The 14980-nt window shown below is 40.5% G+C and overlaps 1 protein-coding gene across 2 annotated transcripts; it reads right to left on the bottom strand.

Annotated features, from left to right (window-relative positions):
* Window positions 1-609: 609 nt before the first annotated feature.
* tom1l2b (target of myb1 like 2 membrane trafficking protein b) lies at window positions 610-14739 on the bottom strand. Of its 2 annotated transcripts, XM_085284004.1 has the most exons (15): window positions 14635-14739; window positions 14096-14180; window positions 13292-13370; window positions 12827-12976; window positions 11401-11535; window positions 11125-11271; window positions 10172-10288; window positions 9885-10018; window positions 9664-9715; window positions 7329-7497; window positions 5871-5997; window positions 5686-5761; window positions 4859-4918; window positions 3407-3443; window positions 610-3300 (listed from the first exon to the last, which is right to left on the bottom strand). In XM_085284004.1, the coding sequence occupies exons 1-15, from the start codon at window positions 14684-14686 to the stop codon at window positions 3152-3154; spliced, it is 1569 nt and encodes a 522-aa protein (XP_085140130.1). In that variant the 5' UTR covers window positions 14687-14739; the 3' UTR covers window positions 610-3151. The 2 variants fall into 2 exon arrangements, with proteins under 2 accessions (XP_085140130.1, XP_085140131.1); XM_085284005.1 differs by lacking the exon at window positions 4859-4918.
* Window positions 14740-14980: the final 241 nt, after the last annotated feature.

The raw sequence follows: 14980 nt of genomic DNA, 5'->3' as shown, positions 1-14980 counted from the left end.
TTTGAATGCCAGCTAAGTCCAAGAAAACTGGATCCTCAGTTCAGCTTTCCGACCCAGTGGCTGTGCACACAGAGCCTCGGCAACGCATGTGGGGAAAAAAATGTAAGTGAATGTGGTATAATTAACTCTAAGTTTGTATTCGAAAGGCAGTCAAATACATAATCAAAGTAGTGACATGCCTCCACACACAACAAATGACCATCTGAGACCAACACATGTATGTGCTACTGACAAAAATAACCGATTTACACCATATTAGAATATCTGTCTTCCACATTTTTTCAGTGAATTTGTCGTGAAGTGTAGCCAGAGGTCTCCAACACAAAAACATCCATTTGCCTCTGAGAGAAATCCACTGTTAAGTTAGCCACTCACTGTAAAAATGCTACAAAGACGTCCTGTATATTTCAGTGTACTGTGTGACAGACACACCCTTGTTTCTTGACCAGGAAATGCTCCAGTGACTGAAGCAGAATATGAGGGGCCATGTTTTGGGATGAGGGGATTCCCTATGAACAGCGGTAAAGCCCCATTAGTGTGGGGCCCATTGCACTCTAGGAAGAGATTGAGGTGCTGGATTTTCAGCAGACACAAAAACCACACAGCAGATCACATTGCTAATCTTTTATTAGAGATCATGCATAAGTCAAACAACACAAAGAGAAATGAGGCAACTGAGGAAAATTAGCAGTCGTACAGCGCAGCCTCCATTATCGGCATTGCTTTTCGTATATTCCAGTGACTAAGAAACACGTTGTTCTTCTGCAAAGCAGGTCTGAGATGACTCTCTGGCAACGTTATCAGTACGCTGGGGTTCAGTTACAAATCACTGACAGAGCTCACACTGAAAAAAACCAAACAGGAGAATAACATGTATTCATTGAGCTCACATTTGGAGCTTTCTTAGTTTAAAAAAAAAAAAAAAAAAAAAAATTAACTGTGATTAAAATGTTTCAGCGTCACACAACAGACACATAACACTAAAACAAGGAGACATAAAGGAGGAAGAAAGGAAGCTTCCCTTTCAAAATGTGCAATGATGATGCTTTGTTCAAAGTGTCCAAACTAAGTTACTTTGTGTCAGTTTCCCCCCCCCCCCCCCCACGTGCTGGTCAATACATAAAATCTATTCAATATGTATCCTTCATGAAACAAAATGAGACAAGTAGTGTAATTCTTTAACGGCTACAGACCAGTGATAAAACACCTCCATGTGTTTACCATCCTCCACTTCCAGCCGCCGAGGATATCCACATACCCAATAAACCCAATCATGACAAATTAAATACACAAGCCAGCAACAACGTATAAAACAAACCAAGAAAAAAAACAAAAAAAACTTAACTACATAAACAGAAGCCAGAAACACTAAAACATACACAATTTCCCATCTCATCCCTTAACACAGCTCATTTCCCGTTTAAAATTTTCACAATAAAGTGATTTAAAATACTGATCTTTAAGAAAAAAAACAAAAAAAAACAAAACAAAGGAAAAGAAGTAGTGCTGAATAAATTATTCATATGCTCATTAATTAAATTAGGCTAAGACTCAGCTGATTTACAGTACGAGTTGAAACGCGGCCATCAAAGTGCACACTTGTTACGATTGTGATTAATGTTGCATTTGTTATTGTCGAGAGCAAAAAGTCTAATTTGTAGCCTGACGTCTGCAGCGAGCTCATTTCTGAAAAAAAACAAATCACGCTTGAAAGGTCAGGCCTTTAAAGATGGCAGCGTTAAGAAATAAAAAGGAGAAATGCACAAAAATCATGTGCAAACTGCTTCTGTTTTTATTCTTTAGGACATCTGTGAATTTAGAAAAAAGAAAAAACCCTCGATTTTAAAAATTAATGAAACACAAGAACACAATTATTAGGACATTCTTCCGTCCACATCCCAAATGAGATCACAAACTTGGTCCTCTAAGCTCCAACTTATTAAAATTAAAACGCATACAGCACAATCTTCCCTCAAAACGCAGTTAAAACCTACAGCGAGTAAAAACTCCTGAACGACAGCAAACGTCTCTTCAGCTCCGAGCGTGCACCTTAAACAGCACTCATCAGAAAACCACTCCCATCCACAACTCCATGACACTACCATAAGAATCCATCAAAATTAAACTTTAGTTTACAAAACTATAGCAGCTTTCAGGCTAATGAATCTCAGCAAAATAATCTCAATAAATCTGTTGTGACCAGCAAATCACCGAAAAACTGCACGTACGTCTGTCACGGGGAATGAGAAGGCAAGGTAAGACTACACGTATCTGGGTACGGTGCGCCACGACGCCAATCCGCAAAAAACGACATCCCTTCTTAACCCTCGTCTCTTTTAGCTTTTGTAAATAATCACATGTGTACAATTTTTGTCCCTTCTCTTGAAAAAGCTCAGCCCAATGAGGTACATCCCTACTGTCAAAGCAAGGGCAACATATATCCTTTTTCAAAAAACAAACAAAAAACTACATTAAATTACCATCTCTTACATACTTGTGTAAGCTAAAATATACACACAACTAATAAACCCGACATTTGTCATTTACAGATATACAATTCAACTTAAGACAGACTTGCAAAGGGACCGATACAAACACCAAAACCAGAGCCTCGTAGGTATGATCAGTGCTTCTGCAATTAAGGGGGATAAGTCTGCAACAACATCCATAATGTTTCTGCAGCGGTTTCTTTAACAGTACAAACTTTGTCTTGAGTTGAGGGACTAGTTAGGAAACGAATTCCTACTTATGACAAGGATTCTTTTTTTGCCCCCCCTTTTTTTTTTTTTATACAAATCTACATCTGCAGTCCACACCAGGCTGAAGGAGATGATTTACACCAAAGAGGGGTGGGGGGGGGACCTGCTGCCTCACCGTCTCTAACACTGCTCATCGAGTGGGATCCATCTCATTTTGGCGTATGAAAATAGGATTTTTTCTTTTCCCTTTGCGTGAGAAATTAACGGAGAGCCTTAACATAATTCTACTGATTTCATGTGCAATTTCCTGTAGTGTGGGTCGAGTAGCGCTGCGATCAATCGTTAGCAGAGGTGGGTGTGATTCAGTGTCAGGTCGGTCTCTCCTAAGGTGAAGCTGCATAGCTGGTCGGGTCTAAGGCTGGAGGGGAAATCGGAGGTCAAAGCTGGGAGGTCTACGCGGCAAACAAAGTGTCCTCAGGTCTTTCTGGCTTTTTGCGGCTAGGGGTTCCTTGCACTGCTCCTGGGTTACCACTCGGGGGCGACGGTAGGCTGGGGACCCTCTCAACAGCTTTGGCTCTCTCCTCAAGGAACTTGTCAAATTCTGGGGGCAGAGACAAATTTTTTTTTTTTTTTTATTAAATAAAATGTGTTCAAAATACAGCTGGGGGAGCTGGAAGTGTTAGAAGAGAAGAATCACAGTGTCGTACCTTCACTTGTGACGCCTTCCTCACCTTCATCTCCCTTCTGTTGAAAAAGAAAAACCCACCATGTCACGCTGTGACAAACATTACCCACTGCAAACCAAAAGCCAAATTATGACCCCTTGACCAATAATCTGATTCAAACCACATTAAGAAACAAACAAAACACAAAACCCCAAAACTGACTTACCCGTCAAATTTCACTCATAACAAGAGCCACTTACCCATCATTAGCACGGACCAAAGGTTGTGACGGTAATATTAGAAGTTCTAATACACTCTCATTGCTCCCCAACCAAAACACTCGGCACACAATCTGATAAATTTGTGCAACATAAGCACAAATTTGCACAAAATAAGCACTAAAGTCTTGGAATGCATTATTACTCATTCTGGGTCACAAACACTCGCCCAGATTAGATAAATAAATAATATCACTCTATAACAGCTCTGGCAGTTAAGATGTTTTGGCTAAAGCAGACCTATTCTGATGGATTGTCATATATAGCATAGCAAAAGTTTTTTAAATCATGAGGTTAACATACAAACAGGTCATCCTTGGAGCCAAATGCTCACGCTTCAGATTGCACTATAACAAATTCAGTTTTCCTCATATAGTCATCTGAAGCAAAGAAAAAGCTTTGAGCTCAGCACCCTCCAAACACCTGATGGGCCTGACAAACGTTTTCAACCGGCTAGACTCAAAGTTTGTGGTTTTGTTTCCTCATCGTTGCCCAAACTTTAAATAATATTTGAATTGGGCATATACAACGTAGCTTAAATCACTGTTCAGGCAGTTAAACAGTATTGTTAGTGTGGCTATTTTAGCTTTCAAAACAGTTTGAGCTTATATCTAAGCAGCCTTTTATGTCACTAATGGACCTTCAGTAAGGTGGAAAAGGCTCTGGGTTGACTGCAGTATGTTTATTACAGCATGACTTTTGCTTTAAAGATGAGAAACTGTTTTTATATCAGGTTTTTTTTTTCTGAACTGCCACACTGCCAGGTGATGGGCTCTCAGGGACAATAGATGAACTAAGGAGATATCTGTAAGCCAGTCCAAGCTAAATAAGGATTTTGTGACTGTAACTAATGCAAAGCTACTTAAGTGTAGTAACAATGCTGAAGAAAAGAAAATGCATAATAGGTCCACTTTAGCTCAAAATAAACAAAATGTTGCATACATTATTTGCATTCAAGACCTCATGCCATTTTGCCAGTCTCCCATAATTATATCAGTCGCCCCTCACACAACACTGTTAGTAAAATTTCAGTGAACTAAATTAAAATGTGATTGATCAGTCAGGAAAACACCATCGAGTAAATGTGTTAATTTCAGGCTTCAAAAGCCAGTATGAAATTTTTAAAAAGGGATACGACAGAGTGAAAAAAGTAAAGAAGCAAGCATAAATGAACCAAAAAAAAAAAAAAAAAAAAAAAAAATCATGATGGGCTCACCACGTCAGTACTCAGCCACTCCTCTATGTCATCCATGACAGAGGACTGGCCTCCGACAACCTATGGGGGCAGCATCGAGACCGCCACAGGTGGCCAGAACAAAAACAGAAATGAAATCCCGCCCCAAACACAACAGAAAATGACTTAAGTGAACGTCAGTGGTAACTCAAATGCAGCTTAATACAGTTGTGAGAAAAACAAATGAATAAACCAAAATCAGTGTTTGTGATAAAGCTATGAGTGCGCAAGTCATACAAAAACAAATCTAAGTGCAGGTTAAGCTGGGAAGACAGAGCCATGCTGGTGAAAATGAATAAAGCAAGCCGCGGTGCAGAGACGCCATGGCCAAAAAAACCCCATCATAAAATAAATAACAAAATAATAATAATAAAATCAAACTGGAAGCTCTATAGCATAGCTATTAATACAGCTAGCATAGCATTTCCTTCCTTTTTCTCAGAAGATGACAAAGCTGAAAACAACTTACAACTCTAGTTAGTACTGCATGAAAGACAAGATCCATCTCCCTACGCACGGCTTAAAAAATTATTGATTTTATCAAAGAAATTAAGAAGACGATGCACAGCTCCAGTGTTCAAACCCTCTCTGTTAAGCTGTAAGATGTAAATAAACAAAGAAACTGTATTTCTCAATTTATTTATTTTTTTAATCAAGGGATTAGTCGCATCTAGCAGCAACAGTGCAAGGATGAAAAAGCATGTCAGGGTCAGAAAGCGCACAAACACAAATATTCAGTATCAAAATTCTCCGACAGACTATGACAACACCGACTTTGAATTAAGACCCAAATTGTCACTGAGACTCACCCCTCCAGCAGCTGTCTGTAGAACATCCAGAGTGGGAGGAAGGCCTTCAGCGGCCTGGGTGTTTTCTGATGCAGTACTGAGACAAAACACATACAAGCAAATGTTATTTGCCCACTTTTAACAGAAATAAAAAGGAAGTAGGTTAAATGCCAAACTAAATTTGCCACTCCTCATTGGATTCTTACACCTTCTGTGGCTCTGACATGGTTCCGGTTCTGGTTTGAGCAAACACATCAAAGTCATCCTGGGCAGGTGGAGGCTTACAGCTGGACAGGGAGCTCAGAGTACTGCTCACACTGTCTGCTCCCATGTCTGGAAGAGGCAAAACAAACAAACAAACCACCTTAACATCAAGCTAACAAACTGCACAGAAGAGAATCAGACTTTACAAAAATAAAAGTAAAGAGAAAAAGGTTGTTTCTACTGAGATTCATTTTAAGAACAGTTTGGATCCAAACAATCGAGAACTAAAGTTATCTGTTGATTTATTTTTGACAGTCTTACATCAAACTGTCTGTTCTGTGTGTGCATGTACCATCGCATCAGACCACACAGATCCCTTTGTGCTATGGGAGAAATTAAGCTTTAGCTTGTATACACAGTAAAAGCTGCAGAAGATATAAAAGGAGAAAGTTGCCCCTGTTTTGAGGCAGATAGGAGAGCAGAGTGTGTGGACTCAGCAGTGATGCCTTCAGTGACACCCACATGACTGAGTGGTGGCGCTGACAGCAGCAGGTACAGGAAAACAACTGACGGTGAACAAGAGTTATATGGTACATTAGTGATAACTCGAATTTTGTGAGTTACTGAATTTCACTGTTAATGGCTCCATATTATAGTGGTTTACACAATGGGCTTTTCCTTGAATTACACTGTTAACATTGTGGTGAGCTGCAAGTCTTTCCAGAGAGAGATTACTGAGACAGCTTGAAGTTCTCTGCACACCTACCTGAAGGAACCCTGGGTATGGTACCCACTGCACCCACAGTGTCACAACATGAGAAAAATAACTATATGGTAAATGGCCTGTATTTGTATAGCGCTTTACTTAGTCCCTAAGGACCCCAAAGCGCTTTACACTACATTCAGTCATTCACACAAAGCTACATTGTAGCCACAGCTGCCCTGGGGCGCACTGACAGAGGCGAGGCTGCCGGGCCCTCTGACCACCACCAGTAGGCAACGGGTTAAGTGTCTTGCCCAAGGACACAACGACCGAGACTGTCCGAGCCGGGGCTCGAACCGGCAACCTTCCGATTACAAGACGAACTGCCAGCTCTTGAGCCACGATCGCCCGTAGACTGATGCCTTTACCTGTTCTTTGTTCGGAGGCTGGCCTGTATTTTGTTGTGTAAATTATTACAAGAGAACCGGGAGTTTGTTAATCAACAGCACTTATCTGAAGAACAACATTAACTCTAACAGATCCAGACACCCCCCCCCCATACTTCAAGCTTTAGATGCTGAACCACCTACCTACCAATCGCTAACTTGGAAATTAAGTTTCTGAGTTTTGCTCCAATCCAAGCCCATATGTCTACCTGACATGAATTTAGCAATATGTTCTGAACAGATTTGTATTTGAATATACAGTGTAATGCTGTAGCTAAAAATGTAACTGTTTCGAGGGATTTAGTGCATACCGAGACCAGCCAATCGGGAGGCCAGAGTAGCTGGGGAGGAGGGCCTTCCTGCAGGGGCTGTGACAGTGGGAGGCAAGCTGGTTGGGGCTGCATTTGGCATATTGCTCACCACAGCAGGGGAGCCTGGGCCGAGATCTATCAGGTTGTCTTCTGTAGCCTCACTGAGGACCTGGATGAAGGAGAAATGATGAAACAGTTTCAGGTAAAAATCAAAGGATTTATGATTTTTCGTATATGAGGAGCAAAATAATTTTTTGGGGGGGGAGGCTATTAAAGGCAGGGTTATTCAGTACTTAGCTTTTTAGTTTAACAGAACAAATGTGGAGAAAAAAAAAAACGAAAGTGTTTAGCTTCAGGAGAGCATGAAAAATGTCTGTGACTCGGGGCAGCAGCAAATCAACTCAATTTCTGCAAAACAGTTTCTTAAGGGGGTAAAACAATACAGTTTTATTCTAGAGAAATAGTTATGCTTCAATTCCACTTCATATAGGACAAATGCCAATCAGGCCATTTATCATGAACGTAGAGTGATGAAAACAACCCCCTTAAGAAGGCAGAAATACAGCGGGCAGGGAGGAGGGTAGACTGAATCTTTGGGCTCTGTGAAACTTTCTCTGTTAAGACCAATTTGCAGATCTCAAACCCTGACGGTCTGAGATGACGGAAAGCCAACATGACAGTGATTCTAGGGCATACATTCATTTAGGTGCCATCTTAAGCTCATGTCGCTGTCAGCCTGCCTCCAGGTTTCACATATCATTGGCTGCAGACTGAAAACATACCATATGGTTAAAAAGGTACCGCTGAATGCTGGCCCCATGTTCTTTAGTCATGTATTGAATGTCACAGTTGGGTGACTGATCATTTAAAGGGGGGGGGTGACAATATTTTCATACTTGCCTGTTTCAGCTAGCCAAAGTAACAGAAGAACAGAAAAGAACAGAAAAGGAAGACACAGTGAATACCATTAACATGCCCGTGTATGGACAGACTGTAAAGGCATGATAGCTGTGGGAGATATATCATGCCTAAACGATCTGAAACCCACTAAGGTGGTGATACTTCTCCAACAGAAGATTCCCTTTTTTTAAGCACAAAATATTACGTTATCAGATCTGTCAGTTAGTTACTGTAGTAGGATTTGCATGGAAGTTAGAGGGTGTAATAAAGGTTTGGGATAAATCAGGATCCAGGAAATTCAAAAGGACTTTTTAACAACTTGATATTTCAAGTCACATCATGTGAAATTCTCCAGAAAACATAAACAAATCCAAATTCAATTATTTCTTCTATGCAGGAAATTTCCAGCTTTGGCAGCGGTTTACAGCCTCACACTGCTCTCATTTTGAATCCCATTGATTATAATTAATGAAAAATAAACTATTATTCTGTTTCACAATAGTGTTCTAACTCACTGTGCCCCAAAAATGCACCTTTACAACTGTTTGTGTCCCTCCTTAAAAGCCTAAACTCGCTCTATGTTTAATTCAGTTCATTTATAACGTCTATTAATTCACTTTGATATATTTTTAATGTTTTAACTGAACAAATCGATGATGTTTCTAAACGTAATGTGCAATCGTGTCAATACTTGCCCAACCCTACATTCTACTATAAGCAGGTCCAGTCATGTGATCAATGGCATATTAAGTTAAGGAAGCAGCAGAAAATAAATTTGCTATTTAAACAGGTTTTGGTTTTTTTTGGGTTTTTTTTTTACTGATAGGTTTGAAACACAGCAAGGCAGTAATTTATAGACACATGCAAGCTTTAAATAAACAACACACTGCTGTTAGAAATTGTTCTGGAACATACTGCTTTGCGTCTTGCAAAGCAATGACTGGGCTGCTTGTTTTATTGTAATGTGCAATGAATAAAATACAAGCAGCCCAGCTCCAGCGCAACAGCAATTAAATTTGCATTCTCTGCTGTATAATCATGGTCTTTGTTTCACTTACTCCGCAGAACTTAAATACAGCAGGTCTGCTTGAACTATAGTGTAGAAATGCAATCTGACACTCGAATGAGAACAGAAAATCTAAACTAAATATAAACGTCTTCAAAGATGTCTCTATATTTTATTGTGAAACCAACTGCATGGGTCTTTGTTGGGTTTCCATTTAATTAGGCATGTACATCTGGTAAACAGCTGACACGTTTTGACATATAAAGACGGCACAGGAAAGCCTGACTGATAATGTTAACATGCACATCCACACTGCAGACACTGAAAGGTGTGGATGTCCAAAATAAACAGTGCAAATTAGCTCAAAACATTCGGAGAGGAACTCCAGGAATTTTAAGTGTGATGCAATCACACTATGAGCTGACTCACCCCATTGTTTACACCCTGAGCTGAGGACCTTCCAGACCTGAACCTCTCATACCTAAAAGCAACAAAGAGATAGCATGAAAGGAAGGAACAAAACACCTGTAGTTTACCAAACTCAATTTGTGCTGAGAGGGCAAAAACAAGTTTGGCTACGTGCACGTTCTTGCACCCAAAGACAAGTTTACACCTGCATTTGCGCAACATGTTTGCCTGCGTTTTCTAACCTTTCATAGCGGAGGAAAATGTTGTTGAGGTCGTCATTGACATGCAGCAGCTCCTCCGTTACTGCCTCATTAGAAACACAGGAGATGAGCTCCACTATTCTCTGCTGCATAGCTCTACAAGTCCTGTTGAGCTCCTACACAAAACAAATGTACACAATACAAATGCTTACAAAAACACACGTATGCAAACGGATCCCAGTCTGCTTTTGAGTCACATTTGTACATGCCGGCCTAAAAAAAAAAAAAATTAAATAAATAAATAAATAAAAATGTAAGTGGTGTCTTGCCTGTAGCAACTCGTAGTCTGAAGCATCCTCCTGTCCTGGCACCATTTCTGTCAGCATCTCTGACATCACTTTAGTGTTTCCACGAACAATGTCCAACTCACTGCGTAGCCGGGAAATCTACATGATAATAGTGCAAGTTAGCCTAAATGCTAGCACTTGGAAACTGGGTGATTTAAAAAAAACAAAACAAAAAACTAAAAAAGTAAAGCATAAATTACCTTAAGTAAGAGTCAATTTTATATTATTTCCATACATTTTAATTTAAAACACAAGTATTACTGTGGTAGCGAGGAAAACCACCAGAGAATGATAATTGCGAAAGTATAAAGGTGTGTCCCCTTCAAGATCATCTCTTTGTGCACATTTGGACTGCTTTCTGCACTCTGCTTCCACTGTTCACTCTTGGGCTTTGAAAGCAAACACCAACCTCTGTTTCAAGAGTGAGTGGTTTTCATTTGAAGGGCAGCACACGTGCTTGTTTTTCTGACATTCATTAGATTGTAAACTGGGAATTCCTTGCATAGTAACCTTCAGCTGAAACAGGCTGAACAGCAATGATGGTGAACGTGCTTTCAAGTTGGGTGGGGGGACCTTTGGATACACACATACTCATGACTCATCACTCACCAGATATACCTCCATGTGATTGACAATCAAGTTTAAGGATGACCACTGCGACACAGCAGAGGCTTAAAGTCAAAGGGACACAAAAGGACTTCTAGGAAGTACTCTATATTTATCACCTGCACTGAAACCAGTCCAGAGGTGCATAAGAAGATGACCTTGAAAACTGGAGGTGAGGCAATTCAAAATTACAGAAAGATCGTTAGTTGGGCAGATTCTTGGAATCTTCATGGTGTACACTTGAGAGCGGATATTAAAAGGAAAACCGTAGAATATCGTTGTTTTGTAGGACGGTTGTAGAAAATGTGGTCATAGGATTACCACTGTACCTGTTCAGGTGTGGGATTAATGGCTCCGGAGGCATGAATGTTGGGGACTTGAGGGGTGGTGTAGACTGGTGGCACAGAGTGTTGTGTGGGCTGAGTAGTGCTGCTGTGCTTGTGTAAGGTAGAGTCACCCTCCGGAGCAGTGGCTGACTAGAAACAACAGAGAAGGTGATAACAAACATATCATTAGGCAACATGTTACCTGGGAACGTAACCACACCAAATAGTTCTGGCAAAGAAACTTTAGCAAACTAGGCTGCCAAGCATGAGCTCTCCTACACGCTGAGGTGTATGTATAGGTGACAGCGTCTCCAGCTCTGATGTTGGGAACTCGATGCCTTTTCTCTTTAGCTCCTCGTAGATTTGAACCACACCCGTGAGGTCAGGACTGCTCCTGAATGCATCGGCCCACGCCTGGATAAAGATAACAGAGAGTAAAAAGAGTTAAAAGAAAAGAGAAATGAGCGTGACCGACTGAAAAAAAAGAAATTTAAACAATGGATAAAAGGGAAGGCTGAAAAGGCAAACAAAGCAAATGATGCGCAGACAGTAAAAGGAGTCTGTTCTCTGATGATATTTGTTTGTCTTCCCTGAATACATTCGGCGAACAAACTACAAAGCGTTTGGCTTCGCTCTTACCAGAGGGTAAATTGGGCTCGAGCCATTACAACAGCTTAAATACAAGACAACACAACAGCCCGAAAGAAATGCAGGTTACCAAAATGATCATAGAGCTTTTGACTTTAAACTTGTAAAAGCTATGAAATGTCCACACTTGTCAACTTTTATCAACTCCAAAGTGCACACATTCATCCCTGAGAGATGAAACAGGTGGTTAGTGAGATGCACCAGCATAACCACAGTCTGCTGCCCAGCTGGGTTTTACCTCTCTTACTAATGAAAATGTCAACAACACTCCAGCTGCTGCATGAAGGGAGTGTTACGCTATAAATGTTTCCCATGCATTTTTCGCAGTTGACCTTCAAGTCATAAACTGGTTTCTCTGACTACTAAATAAACAAAAAAGGAAATCATCAAGCTTCTCTCTCACAACTACTGTATGCTCATGCTCCTCCTCCATGCTGTAAGCTGTGCTCATACAGCATCCCTGATAGAAATAACAGCAACACACACAAACCTTGCTGGGTTATCTGAGCTCTGACAGGTAACTAGAGCTGCTACTGGCTGAAGCCCTGGAGACAGTGTGCCTTACCTGAGACTGTGCCTGGGGATGAAAGACCACCTGGGCAGCCACCACAGTCGCAACAAAATCCACAAACCGACTGAGTCACAAATGATTAGGTCTCTCACAGTGACGTACATCGTTGCAGAAGCAAATATATTAAGGATGCGTGGTTTGTGAAATTTTGGGCCCTTATGATACAGATGTTTTAAATAATAATTTGATGCTCATTTAGTTTTCTTTAAGGGTTTCTACCACATAGTGTCTACATATATAACACAGCTGAGGTGAATCTCAATATTTGTTGGGAATTTACTAGGTCATCTTATTAAAATGCAATATTTAAACAAGGTTAAACATAATTTGGTCCTCCCCCATATATACACATGCTACTTTCCCTTTGTGCAGAGCTCCACATACACTGTGCACTCTCTCTGGAAGTTATATATTGTCATAAAAACAGGGGGAAAAAACAAATACACGAGAATGCAAACTTTGTGCATTCAGTTCTGCCGTTCTTACCTGAATCAGGGCGAGTACTTTATCTTGAACAATGGTAGGTGGGTTGTTCTTGGGAGAGATAATTTTAACAAGCACGCCATCAACGAAGTCTCTGCTAGTCACTAAAGCGTGGAAACGATGGCCACAGTTCTTCACACACGTCTCCAGAACCTGACAGATGCACAGACGCCATCATTGAAATAGCTCCTCTTACAGAGAGGTTCAGAAGTTTTGGAGCCAAGATACAAAATGGACATAATGTGTTGGACTAAAAACTGCAAATGCAAATTATGTTATGCAATCAACTTAGTACTGATAAATGCAATCATAATACTTTTATTTATGTTACCGATAAATGCCAAAACAAAGCACCTTTGACCAATTCATCTGACTGTTATATAAGGAAAACTGATATTAACGTTATATGCTAATATATTATATAAAAAGCATACATTAGCTGCTCTCCTCCTGCTCATGTGAACTTACTGTTAAAGCCAGCATTACTTCCCTATAGTTCCGATTGCCATTTAGCCTTTTCTTCATTGCTCTAATGGCATCCTTTGGCCTGCATACACACATACAGACACAAGTCAAAACCCACATTAAACACACAAAAATACCACATTATAGCATGCCTGCCTGGTGTGCTTTTAAATGGACTACGAAAACATGTCCCACAGGGAAGGACACATGATTTCTAATAAGCTGATAAATTAAAGCTTTAGCTGCCATTTTCAGTGGCACTGACAAGATGTCAGATACTGTGACAAACATTAGAAAGTTGAATATCAGAAGCATGAGCCAATAATTCTTAGAGCAGAACAGCTACAGCATCAAAGAAGTAAATTATTAACTTTGTCTCTACTTCCAACAGAGCAAACACGCCTTGCATAAGTGGATGTGTTACACCCATTGCATTCCTCATAGACAAAAGACAAACAGACTTCTTATTACAGTACACTTCTGTAGGTTAGAGCCACCTAATCTTAAGTGCAATCCACTGATCAAACGTGGACTTCACACACCAGTTGCACACGTTCTGTACAAGGTTAATGAAGCACAGAGATAAGAAGTGAGGCCTCGCATAAATCTTCCTCATGCAGCCAGGGCTAGACTGGCTCACTTATGATTCGATGGTAGAGAAAAGGGGAAAAGATTAAGTACTTGATCGTGTTTGCAGCACTCCACAATGTAAAAATCACAGGCCGGTAAAACCAAACCAGTGCACAGTTTAAACAGAATTTAATCAACACCTATGTGGTTATTCATTGATTTTCACAAGGTACTCACCCATCCTCTGTTTCATTGATGATGTCACATATTTCCATGTTGAGAGTCCAGTCTTCACTTTGTAGGGATCCATCAGTGGCTCTCTCTAAAACACACACACACACACACACACACACACACACACACACACACACACACACACACACACACGTACTTACATAAGGAAATCATCTTAATAACGTCTTAAAAACTGCGCCCCGAATATATGACGATGGCTGTTGGCTAGCTGTTAGCTAACTTAGCTGCTTGTCATTATTACAGATGCACACGTAAACGGCTTGCGCGACACAGGTAATGGCGTAATGGCACAAAGCACACATTAAATTTGTTAACGAGAGAGCTTACACAGTGACAGCAAATGTTGTAATAGTTAGCTAGGCGGCTAACGGTGGCTTTCCAGCTGTAGAGAACTCATTCAGGGACATTAGCATGCTAAAGGTAGCAAACCCGTAAATGACTATTACATAAAATAGACACCTCTCTAAGATATACACATACATCTCTCCACAATGTCCTCCCCTAAATAATTATTTGCGTACCAATGCAATGTCCCACTGGCGTAGTGTAAGGATTTCCCAAAATGAACTCCATCTTGCTCGACAACAAACAAGTCAGTCCATGGGTTGATAACGATGATACTTGAGGAAACGTCCAGCAAGTCCCGCCTACGCATCAACGTAATTGGGTGAAAAAATCCTATGCTCCAGTGTGATTGGACAGCAAGAACAACCATTATGAGAGTTGGGCGATTGTAAATAAAGGGAACCTTTAATTCCCTTTATAAACCAAACTGATATCTTATGGAAGTAGCATTAGCTCTTCTGTTGGTTAATGCGAACTTTGAATAGTTATTTTACGTTTTTACCCATTCCTGGTATTTTTAAA

This window comes from Mchenga conophoros, linkage group LG8 (assembly GCF_057382185.1).
Source record: "Mchenga conophoros isolate Kocher_MC1m ecotype Shallow Benthic linkage group LG8, M_conophoros_male_GT1.1, whole genome shotgun sequence".
In the NCBI taxonomy this organism is placed as follows: domain Eukaryota; kingdom Metazoa; phylum Chordata; class Actinopteri; order Cichliformes; family Cichlidae; genus Mchenga; species Mchenga conophoros.
This window is presented reverse-complemented; position numbering and strand designations above follow the sequence as displayed.